At 50.7% G+C, this 12,049-nt stretch overlaps 1 protein-coding gene across 3 annotated transcripts in view; it reads right to left on the reverse strand.

The window, feature by feature from the left end:
- Nucleotides 1–12,049, reverse strand: part of LOC111156363 (slingshot protein phosphatase 1) — a 59,500-nt gene that overhangs the window by 32,887 nt on the left and 14,564 nt on the right. For 2 of the 3 annotated variants that reach the window (XM_022517166.1, XM_022517167.1), the window contains one exon: nucleotides 186–289. The exons of the other annotated variant lie outside the window; for it this stretch is intronic. In XM_022517166.1, coding sequence (XP_022372874.1) covers nucleotides 186–289 — 104 coding nt within the window. The remainder of the gene's footprint in view (nucleotides 1–185; nucleotides 290–12,049) is intronic. 3 annotated transcript variants of the gene reach the window in all.

Here is a 12,049-nt window from a genome sequence, read left to right on the forward strand (position 1 = left end):
GGGCTACCGGGAAAACGTGCATGGCTTACCTGCCCAAGGGAAGAGCTCCTGCTTCCCACCAGGCATGACAAGCCTGTGTTCCACTATTCCTCTGGCCTTGAAAACCAGCAACTTGCTCACCACCAGTAATGGGAGGGTCTCCCAGTGCACAGAAAATAAGTTCCAAGGTCAAAACCTCAATTTACCTGCATGTTTGTGGGGATGCTGAAGACTTCGCTGGCTTTGAGGGCTGTTTCCCTGCTGTAAGAAGAGGGCTGCTCCTTTCACCATGAAAAAGCTCTCACTTAAGCTGGGAAGAATAAAACCAGAGCACAGTCAGGCTGGAATTCAGAGGAGAAAACGGGTAAAGACATGCATCAGAGGAAAAGCTTTAGTGCGGACAAACGGCACATACGACGCACACAGGACAAAACAGCGATTAAGATCATTTTGTGCTACACTCTTTCACATCTTGGCTACAAGCTTGCTGCTGGAGAGTCTGGGTCATGAACTCAGGCCTCAGCTAAGACGCCCAAGGTTCTTGCAAGGCCGAGAGCACCCTCCTACAGGATACTGTGAAAGGATCTCCCTATATCATGTCTTCTAAAGATACAGAGCAACTCTCTGAACTTGGTGAATTTTCCACGCTCTCGCTGTGGAATCTTTGGTACTCTCTGACTTAGGACAACTTCACTGATCTTGGTGCCTTCCCTTGATGGACTATAAAGAAGAGGAAGTTACACTTTCACTACTGGTTTGCATCTTAGCAAAACCCCAGTTCTTGATCAGTGATTTAACTTAGGGTTACAGTGTCACTGCTGTGATAGAAAACCTCCAGTTGACATAATGAATTTCTCAGCAGAAGGAACCTTAGGTTTTTGTTGTTTTAAACCAGCAATAACATTTACATTCGACATACAACTTAAGAAGTTATAATTTAAATTTTAAACATTTCATGATTTGGCTATCAAAAAAGAATCTTTAGCTTATGCAGAAATTAAGACTACAAACTGACAGATTGTATTAGCTACTAGTTACTACCAATTATTCAGAAACACTGTCATGCGGAAAATTACCTGTATGCTAAAATTATTAACAGTGGTTTTTTTTGGTGGGGGATGGACCACCTATGATTATCTTCTTTCTCTTCTTCCAAATTTCCAAATCTCTATCTTCCAAATTTTCTATACTGAGCAAATACTAACTTTTTAAAGCGATTATTTTTTGATTTTCAGAATAAGGGAAAACATGTACTACACGTGATAACGGAAAAGCATTCCTTTTCTACTAATTTTGTGAAAGATCACAGTTCACAACAAAGAGAACTGTAAAAATCACTAACTCTCTATTGAGCAACCAATTAACATATACATGATTTGAGGGGAAAATCTCTAAGAAAAAGCAGCACTTTTTGTGCGTGTTTGTTTCAACAGGAAGTGAATCGATTCCTGACAGAAATACAAGGACAATTTCTGTAAATACAAAAAAAAGGGCAAGATCACCTTCTCCCCAGACGTCTAATGTTAGTAGTTAAGTGTTCTAAACCATGGAATGAAAACCTCGGCTAAGCCTAATACACAACTCTAGGTGCTAAAAAGACTCACCACATTGAACTCAGTGGCTCCTGGAATTAGAAAACCAGTGATTTTGTACAATATGAAGTCCACAATAAAATCTGTGCCTTCTCCTGGTTGAATTCGCATGCCAAAAATAGTGACTCTGCTCAAATACCCAAGAATAAGGCCGAGAGCTGCCTCTCTTACTTGGGCCGTTGAGTTATTGATGGTTTTGTAGATTTCATTTACCAATCCTTTACATCTGTGCAGTTTTTACCTTTTCTTCATTTAGTATTCCCAACTATTGCTGCCAAGCCATCTTTTCCACTCTATCTGCTATATGTCTGTGTTGCCAGTTACAAGAGCTGGGGAGCCCAGGATTATAAATACCAGAAGAGGAGGCGCCTGGCTGGCTCAGCCAGTAGAGTCTGGGACTCTTGATCTTCAGGTTGTGAGTTCAAACCCCACGGTGGGTGTAGAGATTACTTTAAAAAATAAAATCTTTAAAAAAAAAAAAAGGTGGGGGGCGCCTGGGTGGCTCAGTGGGTTAAAGCCTCTGCCTTCGGCTCAGGTCGTGATCCCAGGGTCCTGGGATCAAGCCCCGCATCGGGCTCTCTGCTCCGCGGAGAGCCTGCTTCCTCCTTTCTCTCTCTGCCTGCCTCTCTGCCTACTTGTGATCTCTCTCTGTCAAATAAATAAATAAAATCTTTAAAAAAAAAAATATTGAGGGGCCTCCTGGGTGGCTCAGTTGGTTAAGCGTCTGACTCTTGATTTCAGCTGAGGTCACGATCTCAGCGTCATGAGATCAAGCCCTGGGTTGGCTCTGTGTTAGACATGGAGCCTGCTTAAGAGTCTCTCCCTCTTCGTCTCTCTCTGCCCCCACCAAAAAGAAGAAAAAAAAAAAAAAAGGAAGAAGAAGAAAGAAAGAAAAAAAGAGAAAAGGAAAAAAAAAATCCATATTGATCAGAAGCCCCAACACTCTGGAAACAGCCAGCCATTAACAGTGACCTTTGCCTTGGAAATCACAGGCAAAAATTCCCCTTGGTTTCCCTTACATTTCCTTTGGGGGGGAAAAAAAGGGAACAATGCAAAAGAATAGGCTGGTTTTATCCCGTGATGGTGTGCAAGGCCAGTTGTCTCAGTGTTCCTGTGACTGCAGAAGAACCAGAGTCCCCATCTACATATGAAATCAGAGGCGGGGTGGAAGGGGGCCCTGGAATGCTGCCTCTGCCCTCGGCAATGAGGCACCAGCATTTCCAGTAAAGAGCTAGATTTAAAGCTGCGGGGAAGCCCACAAAGCACATTCTCCATCCTGGCCTGTGAGGTGGCCCTGCGGCTGGGGAAACAGTAAGCAGATACAGCCTTAGGGTGACCGCATTCGATGACTCTTGGGGCCAGGAGGCTGGAGAGCATGGGCAGCCACAGCATTTACAGAAACAAAATGCAGATCTTCCTTGTGGACCCGTTTCCTGTCTTCTGCTCTGAGCTCACTCCAGGCCCCAAGCTTCGCACACCCTCTGGGTAGCCAACAACACCCTTTCCCACTGCCAGGCTCCATGGGGTTCTCTCTGGTGGGCTTGTAATACAGGGAAGCGTGGTACCCTGATTTGCGAGTCTCAGGGCACAGTGATGGGAATGTCCTTTAAGAAATCCATTTTGAGGAGGCGCCTAGGTGGCCCAGTGGGGTAAGTGGCTGCCTTCAGCTCAGGTCGTGATGCCAGGGTCCTGGGATCGAGTCCCAAGTTGGGGTCCTGCTCAGCGGGGAGTCTGCTTCTTCTTCTCCCTCTGCTCCTCCCTGCCCTGTTCACTCTCTCAAATAAATAAAAAAATTTTAAAAGATTTTATTTATTTGAGAGAGAGACTGAGAGAGAGAGAGCATGAGAAGGGGGAGGGTCAGAGGGAGAAGCAGACTCCCCACTGAGCAGGGAGCCCAATGTGACTGGATCCCGGGACTCCAAGGATCATGACCTGAGCTGAAGGCAGTCGCCTTACCAACTAAGCCACCCAGGCGCCCTCTCAAATAAATAAAATCTTAAAAAACAAACAAACAACCATTTTGGGGATGGCACACCCATTTTACTTGGGATAAGGAACTATAGACTCACAAACCACCCCTCCCAGCTACAGAAAAACCAGAGTTCTCCCCCCCCCGCCACAAATGCTGGTGTCCTAAAAAGTATGTGACTAAAGTTCCAGAAAGGTCAGACCCAGACCAATACAACTGAACTGTTTTCCTTCACTGCTTTAAGAAAAACCTGGATGGGAGAGTAAAAACAAGTTCAGCCCCGGCCCTCCCTGCTCCCTCACCACCACCCCCACAAAGCTTTTATCTCCGCCATACAGATATGCTCTCAGACACTGGCCACTGCCCGGTTCAGGAAACCACACAGCATTAGGGTTTTTCCTACAAGGCACTACGGACAGACGAATAAACGGCCAGCGTCATCCAGAAACCCATGCGTGGTAGGAACAGAGAGATCGGGTAGTGGTACGTACTATTTTGGGCCGGAAACCTCTGAAGAGCAGAAGTTGTGAGCTGGCTGAAGGGAGACGCAGAAGTCAGTGAAATAAAACATGTTCACGACAGCCGTCTTTGGCTTCGCATCTCTGACTGCCCCCGAGCTCCTGCCTTGCACTCCCTCCGGAGAAAGAGGAAAGGGAAGGAAGGGGCCGGAGTCCTTCCTTGGGCAGGAGTCCCTGTCCCCGGATGGTGTTCCCACCCAGAGCGCGAATGGCTCTTGTGGGACTCTTGTCCTCCCCTGATATTTGGGTTTAAAAAGGCTCTTGTCCCTGCATATCCAGATGAAAGAGGGCCATTCAGAGGGAGCAAAACAGCTGAAGTTCCTCTAATCACTTTACTCCTACGGGTTTTGGGAGGCCTTAGGAGCAAGCACCAGGGTGTGCCTTACATTGTGAGGGGAAACAGCTGGCCGCCAAGGAACAGATCTCGGACGATGAGGACCCCCTTCTGGTTGAAATCGACAGGCCGAAGGACTCCTAATTCTGTCAAATTGTCACACATTCACCCAACGGTGACCGTGGGCAGCTGCCGCATTTATCCCATGTTGTCAAAGCATTCTGCATTCCAAAAATTCTTCAGTCATGCTAATCGCTGCCTTAGGAGGCAAAGTGAGGGGAAGATGGTGGGGGGAACCCAGGTAGAGGGACCTGCATGCGCACACATGGGAGAAGCTTCTGGAACCACAAGCATGAAGGGCAGGGCAGGCTGCAAAGGTAAAGCAGGCCCAGGTAACCCTGAGGGCCTGGCATGATACCCCCCAAACCCTCCGGGCAGGAGCCCCCAGGCTGCGGTCTGCAGCACCGCCCTGAGCCGGTGAAATGAAGGACACGAATAGCCACCATCCCAGGGTGGACTGGGATAAGCACCCAAAGAAAGGAGCCCTGCTGGTGTTCTGAAGAGGGAAGCGGGAGCGTCTAACTGGTAGATCCTGGAACCCTTGCTGAAGGAGGGAGTGGTGGGCAGAGACTCCTGGGGAGGCCTTGTCTGGAAGCTTCCCCCAGCTTCCGGAGGATAATTCCTCACAAGAGGATTAAATGGGGGCCCATACTAGAGTGATTCTGCACCTTGCCCAGGAACACAGTAACACCTTTACAAGTTGGGGCGACACCCAAGTCACTCTGCCCCACGCCCACCTCCCTAAGCTCAGGAGTGCTCCCACGTCCCCCCCAGCCTGGAGTGAGACTCAGTGCTGTCACCCTGATGTCACCTCTGCCCCTGCCAGCTAAGTGCAGGGCGGCCACTTCGGCTATGCTAAAGCACATGTCACTGGGAAGTCAGACCATGGTCAGGTAGGCAGCCCTTCTTTCCAGCAGGTGCAGGCATCGTGCAGAGGAAGGGGAGAGCAGGCATGATTCAGGGAAACAGGACTCCAGTGGGAGAAGACGCGGCAGCATCAGAGCTCCCCCACCAGCCCTGGGGGCAAGCAGAAGGCCTCAGGGGACCACCGCCATCCCCCCACCGCCACAGGCTCCTCTGCAACTGGGGGGCAGTCCTTGTGGACAGAATGGGAAGCTGGGGGTGGAGTTCTGTGGGCAGCACCACAGCCATGGCCACGCTGGTGGAGAAGCCACCTTCAGGGCAGGCTTCTCATCAACAGCACTGTCATTTACTGTCACTTGCTGAGGGTCCACTGTGTGGCAGAGACTGTGGCCGGGTGCAAGGCTACACTGTGGCGTCCAGCTCCCACAGCTCTGAGGGCTAGGCAGCGTTCTTCTCCAAAGGACACGGGAAGAAAGTCGGCCAATCTCCTGCCGCCTCCGGGGACCACCTCATTTTTTTAAGCTGAGGGTTCTGGGGCACACTGGGCTTTAGAAAATAAAATGCAGTGAGGTATGGGAACTCGTATTTCTAGGCTCTACTTTATGTTCTACTCTATGTTCGTCACGATACTCACAGGGTTCTGTTCATTCATTCAAACGGCTGAACACCTGTGGACAGAGGCGTTCGATGCAAAGCCAAGCCTGGCCACATGTCGGTAAAGACAATAACCCTCTCTAAGGAACGGGCCTATGTTCGGGTGGATTGGCCGTGTGCTGTGCCACTCAGCAGCACAGTTCCTTGGAAAACGGAAATGTAAGGTGTAAAACACCACACGCCGGAATACAACGCTCCTGCCCCTAATTCCCAACATCAGCTATACATCCCAAGAACGTGCAGAACTTCTAGAACACGGTCATGGCCAGGTCCAGCCTCGGCTGATTCTAGCTCGAAACGTCTGCGGGAAGTCCAGGCATCTGCGTTTTAAGAAAGTGTTCCTGCTGCAGAGTGAGAATCCCTGAACCTCACAGTGACAGAAGACACAGAGAAAACGGGCGCCCGCCGCAGCTTTCACACAGTAGGTGCACGGTCAGTGTTTCCCGCTGGTGAGAAATAACCACGAAAAATGCAGGGCCCTCTCGGAGGGAGAATCAACAGATGGGGCTGACTGAAATGAACCGAACTACGTCCACAAGATCAACCATCGAGTCCCTTGGGCCTGCTATAGGGATGGCTGAGGGGACCATGGTCTGTCTAGCAAGCGTGATGACAATTCTAGGGGGAAAAAAAAAAAAAGGAACAAATGTAAAGTTGGTCACCACAGAAAAGGCAAGTGAATGTTCCGAAGAGGAATTTCTGTTTATTTCGAACAAAGATTTGCCGTGCCTGGTCAGGGCTGAGTCCTGGGAATCAGAAATAAAGCAGACCTGGCTTCCGCCTTGGGGCGACATCGCACTCAGGGGGCGGGACGGACGCAGGACAGTGACTGCAAGGTGACGCAGCAGATTCCATACGTGCTGCCCAAGTGCATATCCACAGGAGGGGCCCCCAGCACAGCCCGGGGGGGGACCAAGGAGATCTCCCCGGAAGAAACGACACCAAGCTGGGCCTCAGAGGATCAGTGAACATGAAGAGGGGAGCAGGGAGCAGGAGAGTGGGAGGACCACGTCAGACATACCCCACAGCAAACCAAGGAAGACCCTGGTCTCTGCTGTGAAAAGCCCCACTGTGAACTCATAAATGTCTGTTCTGGATTACAAGTTAGTTCCTTGTGAGTCTGATCAGCCTAAGTCAGCTTCTCAGAAGTTTGATCATCCCTGGTGTGCTAATAAATTCCAGTTTCAGAACGGGCAAAGAACCAAACCTTGGGCTTAAGTTGAGCCATCAACCTGTCACGGTAAGTTCTCAGCACCCGGAAGCTCGGTACACGATGACACTCAGAGTGTCGTTTCAGATAAACACGTGTTGATGCTACCTTCCGCCTGAATGGTGCCGCGCGGTTTCCAGAGAGCTTGCTCCTCTGTTTTTTCACTTAATTCTTCCAATTTCATGCTTCTGAAGAAGGGGTCAAGAAAGAGAAGAGGAAAGACTCGTCTGCAGCCACGTGTCCACGAAGAGGCAGGGCTGCGCCGAGCAGCTCCACTCTGGGCGCCCGCGTGGCTGAATGCCTGGGTCGGAGGGCGCGATGGCCGGCCTGCCTGTCTGCCCCAGGGCCCTGGAAGCAGCAGGCAAAGCTGGACAGCTACAGACGGTGGTCTGGACGGATTCGGACCCCATTCCCAGCGAAGTAAAGTCTGAGAGGACGGAATGATCGGAGACTCCCTGTGTGCTCTCCCTCAGGTCCTTCCCTCACTCTGAAGGCCTGGTCAAGAGCCTCCAAGACGCCAGTGTGTGCCAAGGCCCTGCTCTGTCTTGCTTCGTGCTTCACAGCGCAGCTCACCAGGGCCTCATCCCGAAGGCCGTCGTTCGGAGCAGGAGAAAACCAGCAGCTCACCTGCCATGTCTCCCCACCAGAGCTCCCCAGCTGCTCCCCTACACGCGGAATGCTGAGGACAGGAAAATGCCAGCTCGGCAGGGCCGTCTACTTAGGGAACAGGGGTCACAGGCAAGAAATGCTGGCAGGGCTCAGCGCAAATGTCTCTGCAGCCGGGGCATGTATTGTTTGGCTCGAAAGCGTAGGCTTTTCTCAGAGAGAAGGAATGTCCAGAAGTATTTGAGACAGTAAGAGACATTCTCTGAAGCCAGCTACACAGCTCTCCTTCATATCAACGGGTAGCAGCGAGCAGCTCCTACCAGGAATATACCAGCAAGTTCGCAGCAGCAGGATTTTTCCCCCACCCCATAGAAGAAAGACAGCAAATGATGTGCCCGGAGTTGGCTCTCCAAACCTTCAGATGGGTCCCTTCGTGGCCTGCCTCCCGTGAGAGCCCTCAAGTCCCCCGCCTGTGGAAGCGCAAGCCACTGCTATCTTCCTCTGCCCATCCAAGATACCAGGATCTAAGCCCCCTGAGGAGGGCAGAAGACACAAAGGCCGCATTGTGTTGGGAATGCAGCGGCAGCAAAGACAACATAGCCAGCCAGAAATAACAGACACACGGAGGAAATGTTTTTGAAACAACGCAAAAATTCCAAGGACAGATGATCTCAACCGCCCCAGGTCCTTTGCCCTTTCTCTTTGGTATGCGGCCCCATCCCACATTTGCTGGCCGCTGAGTCCTAATCTTTCCCAAGGTCCCTTTCTCCCCAGCTGGTCAGTCACCACTCCAGTTCTGGCCTCCCTCATCCCCACGAGCCACGCCACATTCCCCGGAGCCCGCTGTGCGCCTGGCCCTATGCTGAGGACTCCGAGCATTCCTGCGGGACAGCGGACATGCTCTCCATCTGCACCATCCCCGGGGGGAGCCACTAGCCCCAGGCACCTCCCGAACAGGGACAGGGTGGTGAGTCTGACCGATCAACTGAATTGGTCGTTTTATTAATTCTAATTAAATTCAAGTTCAGTGAGGCACATGTGGCTGGCAGCTACGGCGGAGGGGGGCAGCTCGGCTTCATGAACTCTCTAAGGAGAACCAGGGCAGGGACTTCTGGCCTCCCGCCCACCGCACAGCTCCTCACCACAGCTCTTGCTATGCCTTTCCCAGCTCTTGCTATGCCCTTCCCAGCTCTAGAACTTTCGATGATGCCACATTATTGGTACAGTCCAACCCGCTTCTGCCAGCTTTCTGTGTTAGCTACAATTAGCCATGTTGCTGACCTCAATTTCATTCGTCTGACACTCTCTGACCTCAAGGAGATCATAAAACAATCAGAAAAAGTGATTTATAATAAAAACCTTCCTCATGTGACCTTGTACACGGTTCCTCCCATACTCCACACAGTCTCTGCTTTCTCTCTGTGCGGTCGTCCTCATTGACTCTTCCACCCTGGCCTCGGTTCATGGCCTTCTCTTTCTCTCCTGTCTGCCCCCCACCTCGTGCCCACCTACCAGAATTGACACCTTCTCCGGGAAGCCCTCCCTGGCTGCCCCTGCGGCCAGCCGTGGCTCTACCCTTTCAACATCTCATAGCAGCTCCCTCTGCTTGCAGGTAACAAAGCTGAGCCTTAGACGTAAAGTCACCTCTCCAAGGTCAGATACTTAGAAAATGATAGGAACCTAAGGCCCCTGGTCCCCAAACTGTGTTCCCAGACATACTTACTAAAACGCACAGTGAAGTTATCCTCACACCAGTGTATCTGAACTTCACCGTCAGACTCGAGGGCCAGACACACGTAATTTTCTAAAGCGCTGTCCTTGCCTAGCATACAGGAGGCTCTAAGTAAATACTCAGCAACACACTCACCGAGCTGGCCTCCTCTTCAGTTTCAAAGCAGTGCATGACTAAATCACCTTGGGCTTCTCCAAGCAGCTGAACATGCGGTGTTCGCCACCAGTGGGCTGCACCAGACACCTAAGACTTGCCACACAAAGGCTCCAAGTGGACATACAGTCACCTGGTGGTCAGGCCTTCTTGGCAACCAAGGGCCTCGGACAACACAACTAAGTTTTCCATGTCACCTCGAGTGTCTCGAAGGCTAGGCCTATGACTTCTCCGTCTCTGGATCTCCGAGGGCCCAAAAGGCAGTGTGCACTCAATGAATGTAATGCTAATAACGAACATCTTTGTTGAGTGTCATGTTAAGCCACTTACACACATTAACTATCCTAATCCCCATTGTCTGTCTTTGAGGGAAACTGAAGCTCTGAGAGCCTGAGCTGCTGGCCTGTGTTCACAGGGCCAAGAAATGGAAGAGCCAGGATGGGAAACCAGGAGGAGGACTCTGACATCCTGGCTCTCCCGCTGAACGGACACCTCAGGGAAACAGCATCAGAAATGCTGACTTCTCTTCTCCAACAATTCAGGCCCAAGACCATTTGGTGGATTGAGCCAGGCAGGCATCTGGGGAGGGATGTGGTGAGCAGGGCTAGGAAGGCGTCTGTGCAGAGGAGAGGTGGCTGCAGACATGGGAGGCTGGTGATAGCCAGGGAGACCGTTCAAACAAGCAAGTGTTTTAGGGACAGTCTGGAACCAGGTTTCTCACGGTCAGGGAAGGGAGTCACAAAGATGAAGAGAGAGAAAACTAGAATGAAATGTGAGATGTTGGATCAGAGAGGAAGGTCTGAACTCAGGGTTCCCAAAATTACTTAAATCGAGAACCAGAGATGCAGGTGTGTGTGTGTGTGTGTGTGTGTGTGTGTGCACTTACATATACAAATTCCCTATTTCTGCCCCAAGAGGGCCTGAGGAGGGCAACACCCCCAGAGTGATAAGCACACCTTGTGAATTCCATTCTCCACTAAATGGAAGCAGGGCTCCTCGGACAAATGACTGGCTCCAGATATAGGGCAAAGAGAGGACAAGATGAGGCCTGGAACATCTGGTATCGGAGAGCGTGCAGTGCTGAAGGATGGCAGGGACAGGACCTCAAGGGTCACGGAAGCCAGCTTGCACACGACCCCAGTGGCCAAGCAGGGGACTCTGAAGTCAATAATACAACCCACTGGATTAGAAACTGTGGGACAGAACAGACAAACATGAGTCTGTACAGATATAAATAGACAAGTTGAAGACGGATAGGATTAACATAATTTCCAAGTATGGCCCCCAAGAAATACTTCTTAAGGATAAAGAGGGAAAGAAAAACCAAATAGTAAAGGTGCCCAAAGTGAACATCACCAGGAATGGGACAAAACGAAATTGTGTGTCCCCTGGCGTGGCGGGAGGCAAAGTGCACAGCATTGCTCCTGGGCTATTCCTGCCAAAGAGACCTCATCCAAATCTAATTTCCGGGGAATACCATACCAACCTAAATTCGGGGACAGTCTACAAAACAACAGGCCTGTCCCCTGCACAAGTGTCCTATTCATAAGATTGTCTAAGGGAGATGGAAGACATGGGCTGGAATGACGGAGACTCAGGCAGGACGCCTTCAAGCCACATACAATCCTGAACTAGACCCTTCTATTACAGAGAAGGTTACCGAGTCCAGTCGCAGGGCAGACACTGATGGGGCTCTGTGGGTGGTAATGTGTCAGGGTCAAGGATCAAAGGTCTACTTTGCAGGAGAAGGCTGCTGCCTATATGCAAAAGGTGATGGGCACCAGGCCGGCAACTTTACTCTCAAATGTTTCAGAAAAAGTTCTTTGTGAGAACTTTCCTGTAAGTTTTATATTGTTTCAAAATCTAAAAAGCTATTTGGAAAATTTCCACTTAATTGGGCTTTGGGAAAGCACTGCTTGTAATTTCCCTTTATTGGCAGGTGATAAAAGCTTTTTAAGACTATGGGTTGTTGCCACTGGCATATTTCATGGCCTTCCTCTTCCATCTTTTGGAGACTTTCATACCCTCATTGATGGAGACCTCGACCTGCCTTCAGACCCTGTTCCCTCTCCGCGTTTTCCAGGACAGAGGCCACAAAGGATGATGGGACATTCCACTCTCCCACTTCCTCCTGGTCTCTGTGTGTCCAGAGTTTGGGGGCCTTGGGTACCCACAGCTCTGACCTGTCGAAAACCTAACTGGAGCATTTTCTGGCTTGTGACCACACTTCTGAAACAACGGGAGGCCAGCCTGCCCGTGCGAGCCTCCTATTGTGAACAGCACATGTAGTCAGGACATTACAGGCCCGCAGGATGTGACTCAGCATCCTGTTTGCAACGTTTGGGGCAGCCAGCAGCTTTGGCACCAAGTCCTGCTGC

Source organism: Enhydra lutris, unplaced genomic scaffold (genome assembly GCF_002288905.1).
Source record: "Enhydra lutris kenyoni isolate GAN:26980312 unplaced genomic scaffold, ASM228890v2 scaffoldscaffold46, whole genome shotgun sequence".
In the NCBI taxonomy this organism is placed as follows: Eukaryota; Metazoa; Chordata; class Mammalia; order Carnivora; family Mustelidae; genus Enhydra; species Enhydra lutris.